This window comes from Sinohyriopsis cumingii, chromosome 4, assembly GCF_028554795.1.
Source record: "Sinohyriopsis cumingii isolate HCF-2022 chromosome 4, ASM2855479v2, whole genome shotgun sequence".
Taxonomy (NCBI): domain Eukaryota; kingdom Metazoa; phylum Mollusca; class Bivalvia; order Unionida; family Unionidae; genus Sinohyriopsis; species Sinohyriopsis cumingii.
In genome coordinates this window covers 42674277-42700626 of record NC_142964.1, presented here as the reverse complement: position 1 = coordinate 42700626, position 26350 = coordinate 42674277, and the positions used below count along the sequence as shown (strand labels likewise).

The 26350-nt window shown below is 32.8% G+C and overlaps 1 protein-coding gene across 1 annotated transcript in view; it reads left to right on the top strand.

The window, feature by feature from the left end:
* LOC149801054 (complement C3-like) overlaps positions 1-26350 on the top strand; it is a 351345-nt gene that overhangs the window by 133754 nt on the left and 191241 nt on the right. Inside the window, exons 12-15 of the mRNA XM_089955088.1 lie at positions 2787-2858; positions 9249-9440; positions 16474-16626; positions 19384-19458. Coding sequence (XP_089811214.1) covers positions 2787-2858; positions 9249-9440; positions 16474-16626; positions 19384-19458 — 492 coding nt within the window. The remainder of the gene's footprint in view (positions 1-2786; positions 2859-9248; positions 9441-16473; positions 16627-19383; positions 19459-26350) is intronic.

Here is a 26350-nt window from a genome sequence, read left to right as displayed (position 1 = left end):
GGATCGAAATGGGGAGGGATGGGAAAGTTGTATCATTTATGCCGGATTATAGTGAATTTGGCCCAAAGACAATTCTGCCCAACTCGAAATACAGTTCGGCCAAACTTAACAATAGTTTGAATGTTCTTTTTCTTCAACAAAAAAGTAGATTCAGTGTAAGATAGATTTTAGGAAGAAAAAAAATTTAAGCAAACTATTTTCATATTCTTTGAAAGAAAATAATCATACTTACATACTTATGAGAGAAAACACAAGCTGACATATCTTGCTTGTTCTAATAAAAATATTTATATGCATTTTTTTATGCTAACAAATATATGCATCTGCACAACGACATTCTCAGTTGAAGTCTTCTGGTCAAATTATCAATAATGATTTATGAAACAAAAATACGTAACAGATAATATTCTACATAATACATATACATTTTGTTAAGGGTAGTGTACATGAGATATTATGACAAATATACTTAAATTTAGTCTTCACATTGTAGCACAGCTGCATACAATACATATTAGATTACACATGAGAGAGAGAGAGAGAATAATGTTGAGCATTTTGTCAGTATTTAGTTGCTGCAATATGAAGCTCTTACCAGTTAATTTTATTGTTTGTTTTTATTTTTCAAATTGTCTTATTGTTTATGTGCGTAAATTGAAAGCTTGTCATTACTGGTCATTATTGCCAATCATATTTGCCCCATTATTCCATATAAATTGGAAAGGAAATAATTTTGTGTTTAATTTGTGCCCCCCCCCCCCCACTCACGGTACAAAATAAATTGATAAACATACACTTGTTTGAAAATAAAATGAAAGAAATTGTTATCATATATTTCTTCTTTTTTCATCACGAGAAAATTATTTTTTTAAAATATATGTCCACGAACTCCGTATATGTAACGGATGCCAGCTTGCTGCATCCTTAGTGTAGTGTGTATCGATTATGCCAAATAGCAAAATCGCAAATGAGATGAAAGTATCACCCGATTGCTTGAAGGCACCTGACATTTACGCATAGTTTATAGTGTTTTATTGTTCGACAACATGAAGCATGTATTTCGTCTTGTAGGGATAAATGTATGTCATTTCCGGTTGCATCCATTATAGGTGGGAAATTGTAACTAAGGGGAAGTAACAGTTTTGTATACTTCTATTTTGAGTAATTAAATTATTTCTTCTTTACACTTGATAATTTTTTTGTTCTTTTTGTGTGAGTATAACTATTTTTAATCATGTAATGCAAATCTGATATAAATAGGAAAATGTTGGAGTATGGCCGGTGACCTTTAAATAGTCAACACATCCCCAAATCCATTAAATAATTAACACATCCCCAATCCATTAAATAATTAACACATCCCCAAATCCATTAAATAATTAACACATCCCCCAATCCATTAAATAATTAACACATCCCCAAATCCATTAAATAATTAACACATCCTCCAATCCATTAAATAATTAACACATCCCCAAATCCATTAAATAATTAACACATCCCCAATCCATTAAATAATTAACACATCCCCCAAACCATTAAATAATTAACACATACCCAAATCCATTAAATAATTAACACATACCCCAGTCCATTTAACAGTTAACACATACCCCAGTCCATTTAACAGTTAACACATACCACAGTCCATTTAACAGTTAACACATACCACAGTCCATTTAACAGTTAACACATACCCCAGTCCATTTAACAGTTAACACATACCACAGTCCATTTAACAGTTAACACATACCACAGTCCATTTAACAGTTAACACATACCACAGTTTTACCCAAATTCTTCGACTTTTATTATGATGTATTTTAGCAGCTTTTATATTCCTGTTCTAAATTCCAATAGTTCCCGTCTTACTGTCACAATACTTTGTAATTTTTTAATATGATTTGCCAGTGAATATTATAAATACTGTATATGTATTTTCATTTGTGGATGGCTTTAATCTTAATGTTGGTTTGAACAGCATTTTTAATACATCATTGGCGATATCATGTCCAAGAAATAGGAGCTAATACATGTATGTGGTTTGTCAATGATGCTAAAAGTGGCTGAAGTAAAGTTATAGGCTGTTAGTTCCATTGATCCTTCATCTTAATTAAATGGACTCTATATAGCACATTTCCATGTATAGCATAGATGTGGTCATAGACTCTGTTTTCAGGATGACTAGATTTAATATTGAATCCAACCCAGTATTATGTGAGCTTGATTACAGCATAATACATTTTTATAACCTCTCTCAGCTACATTATTGTGAGGGACAAATGTACATTGCTTGTCTCAAAATTGCCCATCCTCTCGTTCTGCAAGGGGACCTGAGAGTCATTTCAAGAAAATATTGATGTAAACATAAAAAACACTGAAAAAACACTGAAGGCTAGTTTGACATTTCATGTAAATTATGGTTTAGATATTTATGATTTTTTAGGAGTTGGTTATTGTTTGACTGCAACTAAGAGCACCTTATTTGCTATATCATATTGAGGAAATGAGAGGTAATTGCCTCTCCAACTTACACACTAAGACAGCAGTATCAGGCTGGCCTGGGTCGGAATCAAACCTGCAAACCATTCAGTTATGATACAAATGCTCTGCATCTAAATTATCATGGTTTGCTTCATGACATGTTATGCAATGTTTTGGTAAATTCTGAGCCTGTTTGAAATGATAGTAAATAACTAAGTACAGTGCTGCTTTATGTTGTTTTACAGATACAACTTTGTCATTTATGTTTTTGTTATATTAATCCAATCTTGTCTTGAATACAGGACAAACAAAATTTGAAGCTTGAGGTACGAATAGATTCAGATTCAGATGCATATGATGGAGGAGTTATATTGGTAAGTACAATTCATTTTATAAAAATGGATCCAAGTTTAAGATATCCATTAAATATAGAAGAATGGAGATTTTTTCTCAACAATGTCTTAAAGTTGTACATTTATACACTTTATGTATAATGTTTTGCAAATATAATATTTTTGGTAATGAACATATTTAGCTTTTTACATCTATTCACTTAATTTACTCTGAAAACATACAACACTTTGTAGGTCACAGATGAGTCAGATTTATACCAGCTACAGTTTTAATGTGTGAATGAACTATTATAATGGAGAGGAACATACAAAGATCAGACAAATAAAATTCACTCACTTCTGGTAAATGACACCATAGTCACTGATGACACTGACATTGCAAAATGTTTTCCATGATTTTTTCACCTACATTACCACAAAGTTAAAAGAACCAGTGATAGAAAACAACTTTAATAAACTGAAAAAGTTCTGCAGCAGCAAAAGGAGGTCTGTTTCTCTATCCCACCAGTATTGAAAACCTTTGTTAAAATATGTCTTAATGAACTTGATACCAAGAAAGCTACAGGGCTTGATCAGATTGGTCCATGACTCATTAAATCTTCTGTCTCTGATATTGTAGATAGCATACCATTCATAAACAATTTAAGTTTTGCAACCTCATCTGTCCCCAAAATATGGAAACTGCAAAAGTAACACCTATTCACAAATCTGGTTCTAAGGATGACGCTGATAACTACCGACCAATCTCAATACTACCACACTTGTCAAAATTGATTGAAGAACATGTCCATGACTCATTCATGTCATATTTAAACAACAATTGCTGTTCCGCCCTAATCAATCAGGCTTTAGACAGAAACATTCCTGTGAGACTGCCTTGATCTCCCTAACTGATAAATGGCTTCAAGCACTTGACCAAGGTAGAATAATAGGATCTGTATTTGTAGATTTCAGGAAAGCTTTTGACATGGTGGATCATGAAATCCTTTTGAAGAAAATGAAAATCTACCAATCTGATGAAAGAACAATTAGATGGTTTACTTCTTACTTAAGTGAGATAACACATGCTTACATAAATAATGTTCTGTCTGAACCTGGAACAGTTATATATTAAGTACCACAAGGCTCAATCCTAGGTCCATTACTTTTTTTTATATTTATTAATGACTACCACTTTTACTAAGAGACTCAATATCGTCTATAGATCTCTATGCAGATAACACAACATTGTCAGACATCCAAAACACAAAGCATGAACTTGAAATTTCTTTACAGAATGCCCTAAACAAACTGGAAAACTGGTGCACATGCAATGGCATGGTGGTAAATACTGGTAAAACTAAAATTACTTATCTCAACACAGCAAAAAAGGACAAATCTTGATAGTGATGAACCATGTCTGACATGGAAGGATAGACTACTTGGTGTTCTGGTAGATAATAAAAAAAAAATAACGTATCATGGTTGAAAATATCAAACATATCAGTAAAAATGTCAATTCAAGTTTATGGCTTCTCAGTAGGATAAGACATTTTCTCACTGAAAGGCACAGAAAACTATTTTATAACAGTTACATACAACCCTATTTACACCACCGTAATATACAGTATAGGCTAATTCAAATGATAAAAACACAGCAAAGCTACCACATCTTCAGAACAGAGCATTAGGGCTAATATCAATCCAGAAAGAAAGCAAGGTAAATTTAGTTGGCAAGTTAAAGATATTACCTATTAAAGACTGAATCTGTTTGAGAAAAGCCATATTAATGTACAGGATATCCCATAATAGTGCTCCTGCATGTTTACAATCACTATTCCAGTATAGGCTACCTGGTAATACTCCCCACCTGCAATCCATGTCTACCAAACAGTATAAAATTCCCAAACCAAATAAGGAGTTATTTTAAAAAAATTTCCAATATTCTGGAACACTGCTCTGGAATAGTGTTCCAGTTGAGATAGAAATGCCCACTTCATTTTCTTCTTCCAAACGCAGTATTTCCACTGGCTTCAGAGATGCAGCTAAAATAAATATATTCTTTTGTATGAGGGTCTCAAGGTAGATTAGTTCTTAGCTAACTGTGTTACCTTCTTTAAATAAGGTCATTATCATTATTATTATTGCTCGCATTTTAATGAAATTTGTTTGCAATCCAGTTGTTATTTATGTTGTAGTCTTGATGCAATGAAATATCCTTAAACTGTAATAAACCTTTATGAAACTATGACAGTTATTTCTTGGGGGGACTGCTCCGGTGGCCTAGTGGTTAGTGCGTCCGCCGTGGATACGGGAGGTCGTGGGTTCGATCCATGGCCAAGTCATTCCAAAGAATTTCAAAAATGGTACTAACAGCTGCCTTCCTTGGTGCTCAGCATTAAGAGGTTAGTGTTAGGACTGGTTGGCCTGATGTCAGGATAATTTGACTGGGTGGGACATCATGTTTCATGTCTGCGGAATGATGCCCCAGTGCTAGACATCACTATAAACTGCCACACTGGAGACATCATAGCGATATGACTGAACAGTTGTTACAGCTACGTTAAAAATCCATATCACATCACATCACATATTTCTTGGGGCAAAACTGTTTCAGAAAATGGGATAATGTACATTGGGAAATATACATCAGGACCTCAGTCAGTACTATATATAATGTGCAAGTTTGTTGTCTTAGTAAATTCCACTATGAGTTGAACTGCATTGTTATTTTCTCATGATACCTCCATCTTTTGCATAAGAATTGTGAATTATGTTTCAAATACAGTCCAGTCCTTTTGATCCAACACATCCGATTCCATGATTCCATTACAAAATGTGGATCCCCTGTTTTATGTTGCTCACTGTTTGTGTTACGGCCTGTATTTAAATTTGTATGTGTTACATATTGATTTTACCAATGAACAATACTGCTGTCATCCAGAAGCTTTGATGCGAGTAAAGTTACAATGAATAGCATTTGACTTAGTTCCAAATGCTGTTACAACCATGAATATGTAGGAGTTTGGATTACAAGGAAAGAAGGTCACCAAATGCAAACTTTAAACATCAGATAATATTATAGTTGTCCTTCCCTCAATTTCAAATGCATATGGATCTGTTCTAAAGAATGGCAAATTCAGTTGTGAAAGGAAATATTAACTTAATTTTTCTGAAAATTTTACAGCATAGTACTGAAATAAATGAAGCAAACTTGTCATCATTGCAGAGGTTGCTGCTTTAAAGAGTAAGCCAGTATATGGAAACAAAACTCCTGCGACTTTTAGACAAGAGGAATCCATAACTTTCATGGTTGGATTAATTGCATCCTCAATTACCTACCCCATCAATACAGGATAATTCTGCTATAGGCATGCAGCAATGGTATATTATTTCACCCCTAGACAGAACCCAGCATGTGCAGTTCAGAGCACATTATAATGACCTGGTTCAAAAAAATATGGCATTTTTCAGGGCTCAGTCCTAGCATCTATCTTAATTCTATTTGACATTAATGAATTTTTATTTTATATAGAGAACATAAAAACTGATATGAATGCAGATGATGCAGAATTTCATATAGTTAGGTGATGACAGCAACACACTTCAAGAACCGCTGCAGTACAGTCTTAATCATATCAGTAAATGGTGTCAAGTCAATGAAATGTACCCAGTATATTGAAAGCCCACTGCAGTGCTTGTAGGAACATCAAACAGATTATCCATGGAAAACCCCATTCAACTGTAAATGATGAATATATATCTAGTGTAGAATGAATGCCATAAACTCCTAAATTTAATGATAAACTAGCTTGGAATCATCACATAGATCATGTCTGTAACTTTATAGGTTCCAGGCCTTTACTGCCAACTTAAATACAGAAGAAAAGAAATATCTACCTATTCATGCAACAAAAGTATTTTATTAAACATGTATATCTATTACCTATTATAGACTACAGTTTCACAATATGGCATCCATGCACATAAGTTAATATTAATTGTATAATTAAATTTCAAAGCGGCAGATAGAATAACAGATTATCTGCTTACTTGTTTCAGTCTTGACATGTACTGACATTATTTTTGACAACAGAATTTCATATCATAAATAATAATTTAACACCTTTGTACCTGGGTGATATAATGGTCCAAACCAGCAATACCATCTCTATTAGTCTTTTTCAGCATCAAACCTATGTTTAAAACTGTGAAGCCAAGAATGAATGCATTTAAAAATTCATTTCAGTATACTGGATCTACTAAAGGAATCAGCTGCCTTAACTAAAGCAATATGACAATCTTACTGTATTCAGATCAGAGATATTTCAGCTACCAAAGCATCATATCTCTCACCAGAAATTCTCTCTAGTTTCTCTGGTGATATATGTACATTATACAAGTTTAAAGTGACTTATTTGTATGACATTAACCTTCAAATTAGTACATTTTTATCTCAATTGTGTGCACATGTATAGAATATTTTACACCCTGAGGGACTCATGGGAGAGTATCTTATATTTTGGTATAGAACATTGCATTCCCTTGAGAGACTCATGGGAGATTACCATATATTGTGCTGTAGATTATTGTATGCACATGAGGGACTTGTGGGAGATTACCTTATCTTTTAGTAAAGAATATTGTAAACCCTTGAGGGACTCATGGAAAGTTATCATATATTTCACTATTGAATAATTTATGCCTTTGTGGGATTTGTGAGAGATTACCATGTACTTTGCTAAATGCATTCTATCCTCTTAAATATTATTATTAATAATAGTAATAAATACTCTACAGAATGATGCCCACTATCATTTCATTTCATCTATGCTTTTGACATGTAGAAGTCTTAACTGGACCTTGAAAATACCTATTTTATTCCAAACATAATGTTGTGTATTTGTCTTAACGAAGTGTGCCATTGTAACTGTTAATTCATCAGCAAACAGAAATTACATCCTGGGTATCATAATCATAAAGTACGTTGAAATTGCTTACATGTAGATTTGACACTTTTACATTCAGTTTAAAACAGCAGAACAAGATTGATTTTCATGTGTACTCTGTCACTGATTAGTGATGCAAGAACTTGAAGTACTGTTTTTTTTTCAGAATTTGTATTTCATATGCCTAGATCTACTATTGTTTTCTGTTGATTTGGGTTCTTGCTATAGGTTGCACTTGCCTAGATTAGCAATTGCTTTCTGCTGGTTAGGGTTCTTGATATCCAGGTGGTACATCCCTGCATCTACTATTGATTACTGCTGGCTGAGGTTCTTCCTATATATATAGTTGACACTTGTTAAGATCTGCTATTGATTTCTGCTGATTGGGGTTCTTGCTATTTAGGTGACACATATCTAGATCTACTATTGATTTCTACTGGTTGGTGTTCTTGCTATTTAGGTGACAAATGTCTAGATCTGCTATTGATTTCTACTGGTTGGGGTTCTTGTTATCCAGTTGACATGTTTAGATCAGCTATTGATTTCTACTGGTTGGGGTTCTTGCTATTTAGGTGATACATGTCTAATCTACTATTGATTTCTACTGGTTTAATGGTTCTTGTTATTTAGGTGACACATGTCTAGATCTTCTATTGATTTATACTGCTTGGGGTTCTTGCTATCTAGGTGACACATGTCTAGATCTTCTATTGATTTATACTGCTTGTAGTTCTTGCTATCTAGGTGACACATGTCTAGATCTACAGTACTATTGATTTCTACTGGTTGGGGATCTTCGGATCTAGGTGGCAAATGTCTCGATCTATATAGAGTTCTGCTGATTGTGGTTCTTGCTATTTATGTGGTACATCAGCAGTCAGTTGGTATATTACTTCAAATTGCTAAGAAAGAGAATAATTTTCAAAATTAATTTTGCATTTGATTTTGGTCAGATTATTAGTTCAGTCATTTTACAAGATATTGTGGGCAAAATTCTCAATACGGATTTGGTTAAGTTGATACGTAATGCCTTTTCTTACTGCCTATCATGACATTTCGTCTTAGGTTAGAACCATTGTGGTATATAATTGATTCTGCATATATCAAGATGTAATTTCATGGACCCTGACCATTGTGTTATATAACTGATTCTGCATATATCAAGATGTAATTTCATGGACCCTGACCATTGTATTGTAACAAGGCTTACCTTCAGTAAATTTCGATGTGGAAACCTGGAAAGTGAGCTGTTGTAAGGAACATGAATCAGCCTTTCTCAAAATCATAACCCATAAATAAAATCCATAATTAATGTGCAAACAAAGATACATGCATGCATTTTTAGGTTCATGTGGTAAAGGTTGTTTTAAAATAAATTTAGTTTGTGATGTAATCTTCCATATCATACTGGTAGTTTTATATACTGTTAAGGTATCTGATATGATCAGATTTAGTAAATTAACTTTTAATTCATGAATTTCAGACATTGAGTCGAGGAAGATTATATAATTCAACCTTCTTTCGAAGTGGAGCAATAAAAGTACATGACCTGAATCGACTTAAACATCACCTAACCCCGTCTGGCAGAAGTATTGCATACTTCATTCACGAGGATGGAGAGATTGTTGCTGATCAAATAAAATATGATGTGAGGAGAACTTGCTTTAAGCGAGAGGTAGGTACATTATCTACTAGCATGATGCTGTTTATATTGTATTTTATTATCTCTGTAATACATACACCTGTAAAACATACACCATCAAGAGCCAGATCTTCTGTTGGATTGTCTGATGGCAGTAATGGCAGTATTTGTTGTAATCATTCATATTTATAATTTTAAACTACCAATTCAGACCCTGCCCTTACGAAACTTTCCATAAGGATTGGATATGGAATCCATACATACTTTTACAGAAATATCCATATGGACTTTTTCATTCTATAGCTGAACCAGTCTTATGGATTTCAGTGTATCCACATGGAAATGTTATGGATTCCTTACGTACTCTTTATGGAAAATCCCATGGAATATGCAAATTAGTCCATCAGATCTGTAGGTTGTCTGTATGGAATAAAATTTGGCAATAATCCATATGGAATTTGTGAATAGTCCATATGGAATTGGGAAATATACCATATGGAATTTGTAAGTGGTCCATATGGAATTTGTAAATAGTTCATGTGGAATTTGGTAATAGTCCTTAAGACAGACAGGTTTTTTAAGTGCCTTCTGCCTTAACCATAAAAAAATCTGCTTCAGATGTCTATTAACTGCCTGATGATTCTTACACATTATTGAGAATCAATGATAAATATTCACAATAATTTTTAAAATCGATCATAAATTTTATTTTGACAGACATTATCAGATAAGATTTAGGTTTTTCTTGTCCTCATTTTCTTTCTTGCATACAAAACCTAATCGATGATGGCATCACTTAAGTCTTTTTCATTTCACTGAAAAGTTATGTGAGATTTCACAAATATTTCGATCAAAACTTTCATTGAAATTGTGGTGAGAGATCACTAAAATTTCACGGAAATATTTTTGAGGTTTCACAAAAGACTTGGCTAAAACTTTTGTGAGATTTCACTAAAATTTTGATCATTATATAGTATTTTACTGAAGTTTCAGTAGTTTTTCAGACATTTCAAAAGGTTTCAAATTAATAATGATATGAATTAAACAGGACTTTATGAACCAAGGTGATATTTAAGTGTGCATGAAAACAATATACAGGTATTGTAATTACATGACATCCAAGGCAAGAGATATGGGAGTTAATAATAATAATAATAATGATAATAATAATAAAGACTTTATTTAGAGAGGGTAAGTCAATTAGTTACAGAATTAATCTACTTTGAGGCCTCCTTTATGTTATGTACAATATATACAGTATATACAACATGATGTGAAGAATCTGGCTTGACACTAAATAATAAAGTGATTTTACAAATCAAAGTATCAAGCCTGGAACAAATGCACAGGCATCTGTGAACACATAAACATATATAAAATATAAAATATTAGGCTGCGTTGAAAAATTCAACTGTGAAAATGATGCAAAATTACAGAAAAGCATCCATTTGAGGCATTGATTATGAAAAGAAGAAATGCTAGGAGCCTGCCTTATGTCACTGTTGTATTGCAGACTTGATTTTTGATTAATGTACAAGCTATGATGCTGTTGTGGTCTCTTGAATTAGTCCTTATTCCATAAGCAGCCATGATAAACGTTTATCATGCTATAATTACTCTTACAAAAAGTTATTTTACACTGAATTCTAACACACCTAGAATATTTTGATAATGTACACAGTAATGCCTCATGATATTGAAAGTTGATTCTACGTGTGGGCCAAGAAAATTTCACAAAGATATGACTATCTTAAATTCTGGAAGTTAGTCAGTTTGGAGTTCTACAACATCGAAATCATCCTGGTTCAATTCCTATTTAGCACGTTAGTTGCTACTGTAAAACTCTTTATGGCACAGAAAGCAAAATGCTAGTCCTGGCGTTCAGTTCTCATACAGAATGACCAATTACATTCCCATCGACTTTGCATTCAAGCTATTCTCATTGCCGCATATTTTTCACATGGTTATTCAATCTCGTATCCCACTCGAATATTTGAATCGCCATGTTTAGCAAGCATTCTCATTCCCATCAGTTTCCGTTACGCGACGATTCATTGGGCAAGTACAAAATTTTGACCAATCAGAAAGCTCTTTACAGCGATCATCTGTTAAATAATAAATGGAACAAATACTTATTAGAAAGCTTGTTGTGGAATGGGGCCGAATAGAGCATTCTTTTAAAAAGTTTTTTGGACTATATTAAAAAAGGGTCCATATCGAGGAAAATCAGATCCAGGACAGGAGAAAAGCGAAATTCTGTTTTAAAATGGAAAACAAGAAAACTTGGTTGAGGGCAGTTAAATCGAATTGAAGTTAAACAAAAATGCAACAACAACGAACAAAAAACAAGGAAAGATGTGGAAAGAAGTTATTGTGCCCAAAATAAACAATACAATTACAGCTATCAGAAACAGGAAATACAAATGCTGCTGAAAATAATTCAAATTGTACAAGAAACAACAAATAAATATTATGTATCTTATTGATATTTTTTATTGAAATATCAGTGATATTACAATCACAAAATATCACTATATTTTCAGAATTTTTGACAAACTCCCAGAGAAATTTCAATCACAAATTCCCACTGATATTTTCAGAAATGTTGGTAAAATCTCCTAAAATACCATAATTTTAGTGAAAAAGGACATCTGAATGAATGTCAAAAAAATTTCACTGATTTTGCTGAAATTTCAGTCACATTTTCACTAGGGTATGATTTTTGTAGAGTATCTTTTAATAGAAAGCCAAAAAAATTATTTTTCAGAGTTAAGATTATGTCAAGCCCAAAATCGACCTTGAAACAAGTTTTTTAAGTCCAAAGAGTCATCTATACTTGTACTACAAGATATTAATATTCTGATCATGTTTACATTTTCACTACTTCTTTGGTCATGTCTTTGTCTGTTTTAAAAAATCTGGAAATAAATATAAGAAAACTGACACGCATGTGTTTTCTTCAAATTTATACAAGTATATATTCATCCTTCCATATCGGCTATTCTGACATATACATGTACTCTAATTCCCACCAATATTTCTATCTGAATCAGATAGTTTAGGTTATTAATTCTTCAGAGAGTATTTTCCATGATGCTATAACACATGAGCATGTTTTCCATATGGAAAAAAGTGCTTATGGATTAAAGTTGCAACTTTATTCCATATGGAATTTTCACTTGCTGTGAAGTACTTATGGAATTGACATGGAATAAATTGTCTGATTCCATAAGTTTTTCGGTCTATATCTGTTCCATACGAATCCCTGAAGTATTCTATACGTAATCTATGAGAAATGTCTTTACAGTTGATTTTCTGCCAGTTCTATATATGATGGCAGATATGGGTCTATACTATAATGGTAAACATGGATAGCAGTGGAGTATAAAAATTGTTTATAAATATAAGTTTGGTGTGAGCTTGAAAAATCTCACCCTTAAGTTCATAATTTGTGACAGGAACAAGGCTTTGCCAAGCAAAATCTACTTACTACATATTGAAATTGGACCTTTCCACAATAAATTCTCTGATATCCTGAAATTTACGATGAAATCCAAACTCAGTGTGGTACATTAGCATCATGTTAAGACTTTTATAATTTGGGAGGAACCCATTGAGCTTCAGCAGCAAATGTGTGTATATCCATGAAATATGGCATATGTCCATTAAGTATCACTGTATGGCAGACTGTAGATGTGTGCGTCCATGAAGTATGGCAAACTGTGAAAATATGTGTATGTCCATGAAATATGCAATATACCCATGAAGTATGGCAAACTGCAAATATGTATATGTCCATGAAATATGGCATATATCCATGAAATATGGCGTATATCCATGAAGTATGGCCAACTGTGAAAATATGTGTATGTCCATGAAATGTGGCATATATCCATGAAATATGGCGTATATCCATGAAGTATGGCAAACTGTGAAAATATATGTATGTCCATGAAATATGGCATATGTCCATGAAACATGGCATATGTCCATAAGTATGGCAGACTGTAGATGTGTATGTCCATGAAGTATGGCAAACTGTGAAAATATGTGTATGTCCATGAAATATGGCATATACCCATGAAGTATGGCAAACTGAAAATATGTGTATGTCCATGAAATATGGCATATATCCATGAAGGATGGCCAACTGTGAAAATATGTGTATGTCAATATAATATGGCATATGTCCATGAAATATGGTGTATGTCCATGAAATATGGCATATATCCATGAAGTAAAAATGCTTAAAGTCATATGTTGCTTTCTTGTTATGGCAACAAAAAAAACATCATACAGAATTTTTGACCACCTATCAGTCTCACCCCTAAAATCCATGTTCTCGCTGTATAATACCTTTCTTATGCTAAGATTTTTACTGGCAGTGTTTATTTTATGTACCTGTAAAAGTGATTGACTTATGATGCAGAAATTTAAATGACAACCAGATAAACATATGCTGTCACTGAAGTATGGAAAACTGTGAAAATGTATACATGTCCATGAAGTATGGAAAACTGTAAAAATGTGTAGATGTCCATGAAGTATGGAAAACTGTAAAAGTGTGTACATGTCATGAAGTATGGAAAACTATAAAAATGTGTATATGTCCAATTGTCCAAGAAGTATGGAAAACTGTACAAATGTTTGTACATGTATTGTAAACTGTAAAAATTTGTGTATGTCCATAAAGTATAGCAAACCCTTAAAATTTTTGTATGTCCATGAAGTATGGCAAACTGCAAATTTGTATATGTCCATGAAGTATGACAAACTGTACAAATGTGTATGTCCATGAAGTATGGTGAACTGTAAAAATATGTACATGTCAATGAAGCATGGCAAACTGTAAAAATGTGTACATGTCCATGGAGTATGGCAAACTATAAAAATATGTATTTGTCCATGAAGTAATTCAGACTTTAAAAATGTGTGTATGTACTTGGAGTATGGCAGACTGAAAATGTACACATGTCCATGTAGTGATGAGCAAACTGTAAAAATGTGTGCATGTACATGAAATATGGCAAACTGTGAAAATGTGTGCATGTACATGAAATATGGCAAACTGTAAAAATGCTCCAAGTCAACTGTTGCTTTCTTGTGATGTATCATAGCCAAACAGAATTGAGAGAATCTTGAACCATCTATCAGTCTCACCCCTTAAGTTCATGTTCTCACAATATGATACATTTTTATGCTAAGATTTTATTTGGTCTTATTTTTTTTAATGTATCTGTTAAAGTGATTGACTTGTTAGGCAGAAATTTAATTGAGAACCAGATAAATTAAACTATATCGTCAGTGCATGTTTACCTAATTAACCTGTAGATGGTTCTAATTATCTGGTCACTGTGTATGCATATTCCATACAATCTTTATCATACTGGCATGAAAGACTTTGTATTTTGCATTAGACCACATGAATGACCTCAGAAAAATCTACTCTGAGAATTTACACAGAATAGTGTTATTGTTACATCTGACTGGTATTCTAAAAATATCACACAATATTGTAATTTTGAGATCTAATAGTCTAATGGTATTCAGAAAATATTACTGAATATTGTAATTGTTAGATCTAATAGACTAGTGTTCTGAAAATATAGAATATTGTAATTATTAGATCTAACAGACTGGTATTCTGATAATATTATAGAATATTGTAATTGTTAGATCTAATAGACTGGTATTCTGAGAATATATAATATTGTAATTATTAGATCAAGCAGACTTGTATTGAAAATATTACTGAATATTGTAATTGTTAGATCTAACAGACTGGTATTCTGTTAATATTATAGAATATTGTAATTATGAGATCTAACAGACTGGTATTCTGATACTATTATAGAATATTGTAATTTTTGGATCTAACAAACTGATATTCTGAAAAATATCAGTGATTATTGTAATTATTTGATCTGACAGACTTATTCTGAAATTTAAAGGCTGTTCCATTAAAATGTACATGTACATGGGACCCAGGGAAGGCACATTTGAAGTGGGGTTCTCACCCATAGATGCAATTTAGAAATTTCTTATAATTTTAATATGAACTCTGTGAAATCAAAGTACTCTGGCAAATATTGTTTTCTACAAACTGCTTTCCCTGGGTACCATATATGTTTAAATGGAACAGCCCTAACTGACTTTTATCCTTTTTAGATCTAACAAACTGGTATTCCGAAAATAATACCGAATATTGCAATTGTTAGATCAGACAGTTATTCTGAAAGTATCATTATTTTGCACACGGTTAACTTATTAAAGAAAAAGAATTTCCCAGGTTTTCCTCGCTGTATATATTAGGTATTGTTAAAAGAACTTCTAATTTCCTTTATTTTGGTGATTGGCTGATAGGTGTATTTGGGGTTATAGCATACAGCTTTGCCATTCTTCAGATGTGCACCTATAAATGATAACTCCTCTTGGTCTTTTTAACTTCCTGGACTTAAGAGGTAAATTATGTTTATAAAAATGGATAACTTTTGTTCATTTTATATATTTGGTAATTCATTTATTGTACTTTCAGAAACTTGTACTGTCTAGTCTGGCAAAATTCATTTTCCCTATTTTAATATCAGCTGAAGATAGTGTATTTTACACAAATCAGGCTGATTTATTTGAGCACATGGGCACAGTCATTTTCATCAGCTGTGTGCTTAGATCATGCCTGATTCCATAAGTACAATATCAAATGAAATTTCAACAACATTACATGAAAGTAAGATAGAGCTATGCAAACATTCTCTCCATTGTGCATGTTGCAAATGCAGACAACTTCACTCTACACCTGGCTTTCTCTCATAAGTTCATAATATCTGTAGAGCACCCACATTCTATTTGTTAGATCTAACATACATATTTGGAAAATATTACTGAATATTGTAATTGTTAGATCTAATAGACTGGTATTCAGGAAATATCACAGAAATGCTGATCACCTACAATACCATTGTTGATGCTCAGATATTTAATCCGTTATGATGCAGCAGTATAGTTGGCCTTAATTGTCACTTGAATACCAATAATTTAATTATAAATGTATCTTTCCATTTGGCAGCTTACTGTCGATTTGACAAATGAACAAGTGGAACCAGGACATAATATTGGGATGACTGTTACTGGAGTGGAAAACTCCAGAGTGGGACTGGGGGTCATAGACAAAGCTGTTCTTCTTGTCAGCAACAGATCTAACCTACTAGAACGAAACCAGGTAAGTAAAATTATGCACTTATGAGACATAGATGGCAACTGGTTTCTGTATCTCACCCCAGGCTATGGTCAGAGAAGAACACATATATTTTTGTTGACAGGATGACATCAATGTTAGGAGTTACTTTATCAGTCTTATTTATCATGCGTAGTGAATTTTTGCTATTACCAGTTCTACTCTTTATAATGAATTTATAATATCAGGTTCCTTGAAGCATTAGTTGCATCATTCGAATCAAGAGGGTATAGACCCAAGTATTTAAATTCATTGAAACCTTGATACCTGGAACCATCTATGTACCTAGTAAATCAGTGTGAAAAATTGATAGTTAAAGGCTACATATTATGCCTGCTGCCAGGCCATAAAAAACACTTAAAACATTCTTAGTTTTTTTAGCAGACCATGCTTGATCTATGAAATTTTACTGTAATTTGACAAAACGCAAATATGAACATGTTAAATAATCATATGAAGATATGTATAATCTTTGTCATGTCTACATTAGTGGGAAAGGCATGCTTACTGCTTACACCAGCAGCAGCAACATCGATGGTGGCTTTATCAATATTTTTTTCATTTGCATATCCTTGCTAAACCCATTGATAGAGTTTCATCACATGAAGCAAGAATGGTTATGAAGCAAATACATTTCATTTTGCTATAAACTATCCCGTCTCTTTGACTTTGTGGTTAGTGTCACAGTAAGGAAATTTGCTTTAAGATTTTGGTCAAAGTTTGTTTTATTTGCTTATATTTCCTAAACCCCTTAATGGATTTTTTTCATACTTGGAATCAATCATTATGAAGATAATTCATTCTTTGATAAATTGTTTCACCTTTACCCTTTTTTGGTCATGGTCATAGAGAATTTGTGTTAAGGTTTTGGTTAAAGTTTTTTAATTTGCTAATATTTTCTAAAATCCCTGAATGGATTTTGTTCATTCTTATGCTGAATCATAATGAGGCTAACATAATGCATTTTGCACCATGCATTTATATCCTTTTGAACTTGGAGTCATGTTTGACAGCAAATTTTTGATCATGGGATTGACATGTAGGCCATGTCCTTCTGGTTAGTGCATTGATGCAACAAGTACCCTAAAATACAATATTATCTCATGTATATTTAATTAATATAGTGTACCTGATATTTGTCAGGGTTGAGAGTTGCCCCTACCTGATTTTTGTCATGATTGTTATGTTTACTTAAATTTAAGTTCAAGATCTGACCTTGTTTTATGAGTTAGTGAAATTTTCCATTAGAAATTATTAGTTTTCCAGAACATTCCATTGCATCATTGGTCTATTGACTGTCTGTGTATAACAGGAATTTGGTAAACAATTATTCATTCCTGTTTCATATCAATCTTTGGGAATCAATGATCAGAGTTTATAGTTGTGTTCAGATATAATTCTAGAAGAATTGTTTATTTAAATTGTTAATTGGAAATACAAAATGCTGATTGACCTTTTGGACTAACACAGTACTTAGGGGATATTGTGAACACATTCAAGACTATTGGTACATTAGCACATTCAAAACTATGGGTACATCGGCACAGTCAAGATTATTGGTACATCAGCACATTCAAAACTATTGCTATTTCAGGACATAAAAGATTATTGGACTTCATTTAGAACATTCTATACTGTTGGACTTGTGATAGAAAATTTAGGATTATTTGTGATTTAATTTGCAATACTGTAAGTGTCTCTTAAATTTCCACTATGTAGTTTCACTAAACTTGTTGGTTTTCCTTCTTTCTGTATCATAGTGTAAGACTTATAGTTGTAACAATTGAACTACGCTTTATACGTGTTGATTCCACATGTATCTGTGATTTAAATATTTAAAATAGTACAGATAGAATGATTGGAGGAAAGCTAAATACTTAAAGTAATGGTTTCCATTTTGAAACTTATGGTTTCATTAGCAGTGCACACCTGACACCCTGGCAGTTCTTGGGTTTTGGAGTTGTTTTGTTTCTCATTGATTTGACACTGGCGTTGTGTGTAACAATTTAAATGTATGCATGATACCTATTGACAAATGCATGTACTTCTTTGGTAGCTTTGTAAAAAGGTATATGGTCTTTCAGTGGTGTGGCTGAACTTACTCCAGGAAATTTGTTCTCTCTCTCTCTCTCTCTCTCTCACACACACACACACACACACACAGACACTTCTTTTATCACAAAATAATTTTGTTGAAACTAAGATGGATAGAATATGTTGTTCTTTTAAAGAAATCAGAGCACTTAAATTTTTTCCACATTATTGCTATTGTTATTATTAATTTCATCTGGCAGTTTAGTGGCACTTGATAAAATAGTCGGGTTGTGATTATTACCATGTTTATATTTGCTCATGACAAGTATAATAGTCAGGACCCAGTGTATCCAAACATCTCAGATTTCTTCATCTCAAACAAATGTTTGAATATCTTCATTTTGGTTTGAGAAAATAAAGAAAGAAGCAGATGTTAATGGTTAAACATTTTAATAGCCCTAAATTTAGCCTTATTTATCTTGGAGAAAATTTTAGGATTTCAGATCGAACCGAGAAAATGTTTAAATTGCTCAATTCTTGATTTTAGTTATTTGGTTAATGGAAATGTCACATTAGTACAGACCAATATAGGCTTGAAAAGAAGGTCAGCTTCAGACTTATATGATTTTAAATTTAAATTAAGTTGCATTAGATGGCTAAGTAAAAGTTCCATTTTATTGAGTTTAAGTTGCCTTTTTTTCTATTCAGATGTTTGACAAGATGGAAGCCCATGACCGAGGATGCACCAGTGGTGGTGGAGCGGACAGTGTCTCAGTATTTAGGGTGAGCAGGTCCCACCCCACTCACACCCCCTTTTATGACATAATTAAAAGATCTCCTTTAAGTGCAGCTCCAAAGTTGGTGCCTTTTAATATGACTTTGATGGAATTTTGTTTTAAAATTAGGTACTACCAAATTTTGAAAATTTTGATCATAATTGAAAGTTTAAAAAATAAAGTGGGAAAATGTACCAAGAAAAATATTTACGCTTCTCTGTTTAAAAGAAGTGGCATTATTCAGAAATAATATTAATTTACTAATATTGCTAATGGAGATTTAAACACATTATATTAATTTGCTGATGTTGCTAATTGAGATTTAAACACATTATATTGATTTACTGATGGTTCTAATGGAGATTTAAACACATTATGTTGATTTACTGATATTGCTGATGGAGATTTAAACACAGTGACATTGATTTACTGATATTGCTAATGGAGATTTCAAAGGAACTATTGTTGTATTTAAATGAATCTTTGCATTAGGAGTGCACTAGAAGTGGATTAATTTCATACCATGTGTCTGTAGTAAGGTAGTGCACTCTAGTAAATAAAAGGCAGTGCACTTTTGTGAATAAAGTCATACAATATAGCAAAACATTTTGTTGAATAATGCACAGTTATCAGTAATTAGTGAATTCAGAAGGAAAGCTGTTGTTTAGCACTACCGTTCATAGACCAGAATTGCTTATGTTATAGTTTGTTGGTCTGTAGACCTTCTGTCCGTCATCTATCTATTGTCTGCCCATTAACCATAAGCTTGGCATTGCCACTCCTCCTGAACTGCATAGAGTATTGCCATGAAATTTTCACACACAATCAATACAAAATCTTGATGGTCCTAATAAATAGAGTGCAAGCTGGACATCCTATATTGTTACCTATGTGGCCATTTTAAAATTTGTATTGTTATTTTTCTTACTGGATGGTCATTTTGATATGGGTTTTCACTGCAGACTAAGGTCATACACTAAAGCAAACAATATAGATTTTATAGTGGATAGGTATCAGTATTAAATAAATTCAATGCCCAGTGGAAGGAGACCTGTCATTACTTGCTTCTACTGGTCAGTTGACCAGAATTGCTTATGCTATAGCCTGTTGCTTATAAATCTTTGTTCTTCTATCCATCATCCATTTATTGTCCACCCACTGACCGTTAATTTGTTATTGCTACTCCTTCTGAACTGTTTAGAGGATTGCCATGAAATTTTCACACATAACCATCTCAGAGTCTAGTTTGTCCAAAATATAAATAGTGTTACCTGGACATCCTATGTGGCCATCTTTACAATTTTAGTGCTTCTGCTCCTCAATGGTATGTTTCACTATCCCACAAATATAAAAAGAACTTTATTAAAAAATGTCTCAGTGAAATTGATACCAAGAAATCTACGGGACTTTGTCAGATTGGTCCACGACTGATTAAATCTTCTGCCTCTGCTATTTCAGATAACATAACATTCATAATCAGTTTAAGTATTGCAACTTCATCTGTCCCCAAAATATGGAAAACTGCAAAACTAATTCCAATTCAGAAATCTGGTTCTAATGATGATGCTGATAACTACCCGCCAATCTCAGTACTACCAAACTGGTCAACATTGATTGAAAAAATATGTCCATCACTCATTCATATCATATTTAACCAAACACTTGTTGTTACACCCTAATCAATCATGCTTTAGACAGAAACATTTATGTGAGACTGGTTTGATCTCCTAACTGATAAATGGTTTCAGGCACTTCATCAAAGTAGAATAATAGGATCTGTACTTGTAGATTTCAGGAAAGCGTTTGACATGGTGGATCATGAAATCCTTTTAAAGAAAATGAAAATTTACCAATGTGATGAAAGCACAGTTAGATGGTTTACTTCATACTTAAGTGAGAGAACACAACATGTTTATATAAATAATGTTCTGTCTGAACCTGGAACAGTTAGATATGGAGTATCACCAGGCTCAATTTTAGGTCCATTGCTATTTATACTATTTATTAATAACCTACCAATTTTCCATTAGACTGGTTAGTTCACAGAGAGCTCCGTATTTGTGACTTTTCTTATGTGGAAGAAATGAAAACCAGTCTAGCATCACAATATGCCAGCATGATGGCCACTAGAGCAGCTGCCTATCAAACATAAATGCAGCTACATCAAGTTGTACCTGCTTGAAATCAGTAAGGAAATGATATATCTTCACAGAAATTGTGAATATCATTATGTCCTTAATCCGCTGACAGTTGAGATAAAACTAAAGTGTTGACTAAATTTGACCTGGTACTCTATTTGAATCATAAGTCCAGGAGTCATATCATATAAAAATAACCTATTTTAAATGTAAAAGAAAAATAGAAAAATTATTACATGAAACTCAGATACTCTTTAAAGAAAACCCACAAAAGAACACAAAATTATCTATTTATTCCAAGAAAAGCTATCTGGGTAAGATTCATGAAACAGCATGTGTCAATAATGGTTTTGTTGTATTGAGCTGACGTGCTGTCTGCTTAATGAATCTGAATATCTGGTAATTCTCATGCCGGGAGAATAAAACGCATGATTTTTGGGGTTGTTCAGTGCTTATTTCCTAATTTCATAAAATCTCCCGATTTTTGCAGAGAACTCCTGATCATTACATTATGTCTCTCGATTTTGATTTTCTCTGTAAAAAAACCTTCAGAAATAGGGATATCTTATGCAGTCTGAAGACACCATGTTCTATTTTATCATCTGTGAATATTGTTGACGAAATAATTATTATTGCACTTCAAAGAATTTTTTCAATGTAAATAATGTTAAGTTTAATTCATGTGAAGTTTTGAATTTTTCTTTTAACCCATACAACAATACTAAAATCAGAAAATAAACCATGAATAAAATAAACCACAATAATAAAATTGTCAGTTTCAATCTCAAAGATTATCATTGTAGCTGTAGCATCTCCATTCCCACCAAAGAAACTTCAATGAGTGAAAACCTGGCATTACTGAACCATATATACAATTGTTAATTACCATGATTAAATTAAAAGAAGGAATAAAGAAACATACCACACAGCTTATATGCCCTTTAAAACTAATTCAGAATAAATGTTATTTGCTACACAATGTTAAATGCATTTTCAAGTTGAGAATTTAGGAAATGAGAGGGGATATAAGACGTGGGGAAAATTGTTGTCACATGTATAGTAGCTTGACACAGCATATTTACAGGAAAAGGGGGCATCTCTTATTTGCCAATCAGTTGCTGGTGCTTATATAACACACGCTGTAGAGCGTGTTTTGTATTAATTATTTTAGAGGACCAGTCCTTTTCACAAGATAATTGCAATGATAAGGATTAACTGTTAATTAGTCTCACTGGCTTTCTTGCTTGTTGACTTAAGACTAACCTTTAGATATTGTGCAGATTGGCACAGCTGACCAGAAAATAAAAGGAGGGCGTGTCCTAGGAGAAAATAAGGTGCATCTGTAACAAGATAATCGCAGGGTTCATACGGTCTTTGAAGGTCTTTGACAGTTTGGGAAAAATGATGTAGCATTTTCAAGGCATTGAAAGTTTGGAAAAATTGAGCAGATTACTCTGAGGTTTGTATTAGTCTTTGAAATTGAAGTTAACCCCAACATTTTAATTTTTTTCCATAATCACAGATAAAATAGTATAAGGTTGTTAGATTCGGATGTAGTCAAGTTTTCCTTTCTGCTTTCTTTTGATGACCCGTTCAGTTTCATTTCATCATTAAACAATATTTTAGTATTTTCCATGTCTTGTTTTCTCATATAACATAGATTGTATATAAAATGTTAGCGAAAATAGGTCTTGGAAATCTATGTTTGTGGTCTTTGAAAGTTTGTGAAAAGTCTTTGAATTTATCATTCAGAATTCTGTATGAACTCTGTAACTGGGTTGGGGTCAGATTATAACAAAAGAACACTAATGGTAACAAACATACAATATTTATTCATGAATGATTCAGTGGAAAAGATTATGTTCAATTTATGTGCATATAACATCAAATTTTTGGACAATTATAATAATATGCACGAACCTGATAATGTAATGCAATGTAAATGTAACATGAATTGATGTGTAAAGAAAAGAGCTTTAAATATTACAGAGATTTATGATTCAAAGTGATTTCACACAATAAAATCAGATGATTCACGTAAATGTCAAGAATTTTCACACAAATAATAATAAATGGTGTGGTTCAATGAAATACAATATGGTTTGCTAAGTAAAATGTTGCATTTCCCTCAAATTGTGAAATGTATGACATATGATATGCTTTACTCAGATAGTAAATTGTTGTGATTCACTCAGATAGTGAAATGTATGAGTTTTCCATTCAAATAATGAAATGTGAAATATCTTCTCAGTCCTGACACTATGTTGGGAGGTTGAGGAGCCACCACCAATGGTCTACCCCTCCTGGTCTGCCTAAAGATCCGTACAATCTTTTGTTCTCTGCAAACCTGTTGGTCCAGAAGCTCTGGTTCTTCACCAATAAACAACCTTAATGTTCTTCTGGCCAGTGTCCTTCCAATGCAGCTCACGGGGTATAACAGAACCGAATTTAGCCCATGGCTAAACGACACCTACAATCCGGTCCATATATGGAGATACAGCACATTATTAAGTCACTCTCCAAGCACAACACTTGACTACCAGTCAATCAACCATGAGTAGATCGCTGGTCAGTCAGTCAGTGGTCAAACATTCCACCAGTCAGTCAGCTGAAATTATATTATATCCAAATTTATGTACTACAAATGACGAGCATGTATAATAACATAATGATGTTATGGACTGGAAACTTGAGTTACCGGTAATTCTTTTATACTCATTATTTTATCGGGACAACTATGCAAAGTGATAAGCAGGTTCAGAAGTGAACCTGTGTCCAAAAAGAATCCTATGGTACTTAGCATCCATTAATAAATGCAACATTATCACAAATATAAATCATTCGGTTAAATCACATACAAGTAAATTTAAGACTATAACTTTGCAGTATATGAAACGAGTCGGAGTTACCAAAAATACAAAATAGACGTAGTAGTACAATAATTATATCCTATAATACAAATAGGAAACTAATATATAATTCACATAACTCTAGAGCTGGAGATTGCGAGCCTTTAAAGTAGACTGCTCACTGACAAGACTTTCGTATTGTGCCATTTTGCTCTTCAGTGAGGTAATTTATACACCGAATATGTAGCCCTACATCATCTGTGTGCTTGAGGAATATCTGTTTTCACATCTTAAGCACTTTGCTCGCGCAGCATAGGATGAACCAAACTCTTTCTTTCAAAATAATATGGGATATACATAAATCACCCTCGGGTAACGCTGTACACAAAAAATGAGACCTGACTACTTGTATTTAATGTAAATAACATGATAGATTTATTCCATTCCCTGACAGCATCACAGTGAGAAATGGCTAATCCTTTGAATTTGAGAATTTTGCATGTATTAGACCTAGAAGGTCAGTCAGTATTTAGTGAAACGAGGCTTTAAAAATGCAGTGATAAACCTTTTAAGATTTGAGGCCCCAATCTCACTATATCTTTATTCAGTCTTCCTACATGGCTTTTGAAATGTTAACAGGTATGAATCTGGCTTTGTTATTCAACTGTCATTGAATATATGTTTATTTTTTTACAACAACATTGGAAAGTGGGTTTGTTATTGATATCACATGACTATTGTACCTCCATATCATATAGGTTGTGAGATTTGTGTAGTCATGTGACTTAGAATGCAAATTTCACGTATCCGGCCAAGTTTCATCAATGTTGTTGTTTCATTTAAGTTTACTGGGACCACTGGGAAGTTGCTATGTTAGTCTGCTACCGCCTGGTGGTGACAAATTCCAACTTTTCAATAGGCAATTGACTCTGACTCCACAACCAACATAAATGTCTAAGTATAAAAAATGGGGTGGGAAGATTCTGAGGAACTAAGATTAGAAAATGGACTCCAGTTCCTTATACATAGAGTAGTAAGTCTAATTTGTAGTCTAAAATGTAGAATCTCTGCGATGAACTTTGGTGCTGAACTATTACTCTGTATGACATGTGGCTTGATGTATTGGTTTCAGGTCTTATATTGGTTACAGAATTGGGAGCTTGTTGTCCATTGTATTATGTATTAGGTAAATTTAAGAAACGATAGGCCCTGTGAGTTTCAATACAGGTTTTGGATTGTCTTATTTGATTACAAGCAGACATATGTTGATTTTACATCCTTTTTTGTTCCGTAGCATATAATATTGAAGTTCTTTTTGTCAAAATTTAAATCAACCCATTTGTAGTTAGGTCTTTTTCAATGATGGATTTTTAACCAGATCGTCTTAAGGAGGTTAGGTTGTTTTGAAAATGTTATAGTTTTGGGTTTTATTGCTACATATTAATTCAGTGTTAAAACTTTTTCAGGTTTTATTGTCACATATTAATTTAGTGTTACAGTTTTTTTCGTTTTATTGGCACATATTTATTCAGTATTAAAAATTGTTTGGGCTTAGTTGGCACACATTAATTCAGTGTTAAAACTTTTTTTGGTTTTATTGGTTCATATGAATTCAGTGTCAAAACTTTTTTTTAGGTTTATTGGCACACATTAATTACGTGTTAACACTTTTTGGTGTCTTATTGGCACATATTAATTCAATGTTAAAACTTTTGTGGGTTTTATTGGCACACATTAATTCAGTGTTAAAACTTGTTTGGGGTTTTATTGGTACATATAAATTCAGTGTTAAAACATTTTTTTGTGGTTTTATTGGTAAATATTAATTCAGTGTTAAAACTTTTTCTACAAAAGATAAGAGTGATATGTTGCATTTGTTGTTTTTGTTTATTGTGACAGGAAATGTTCATTT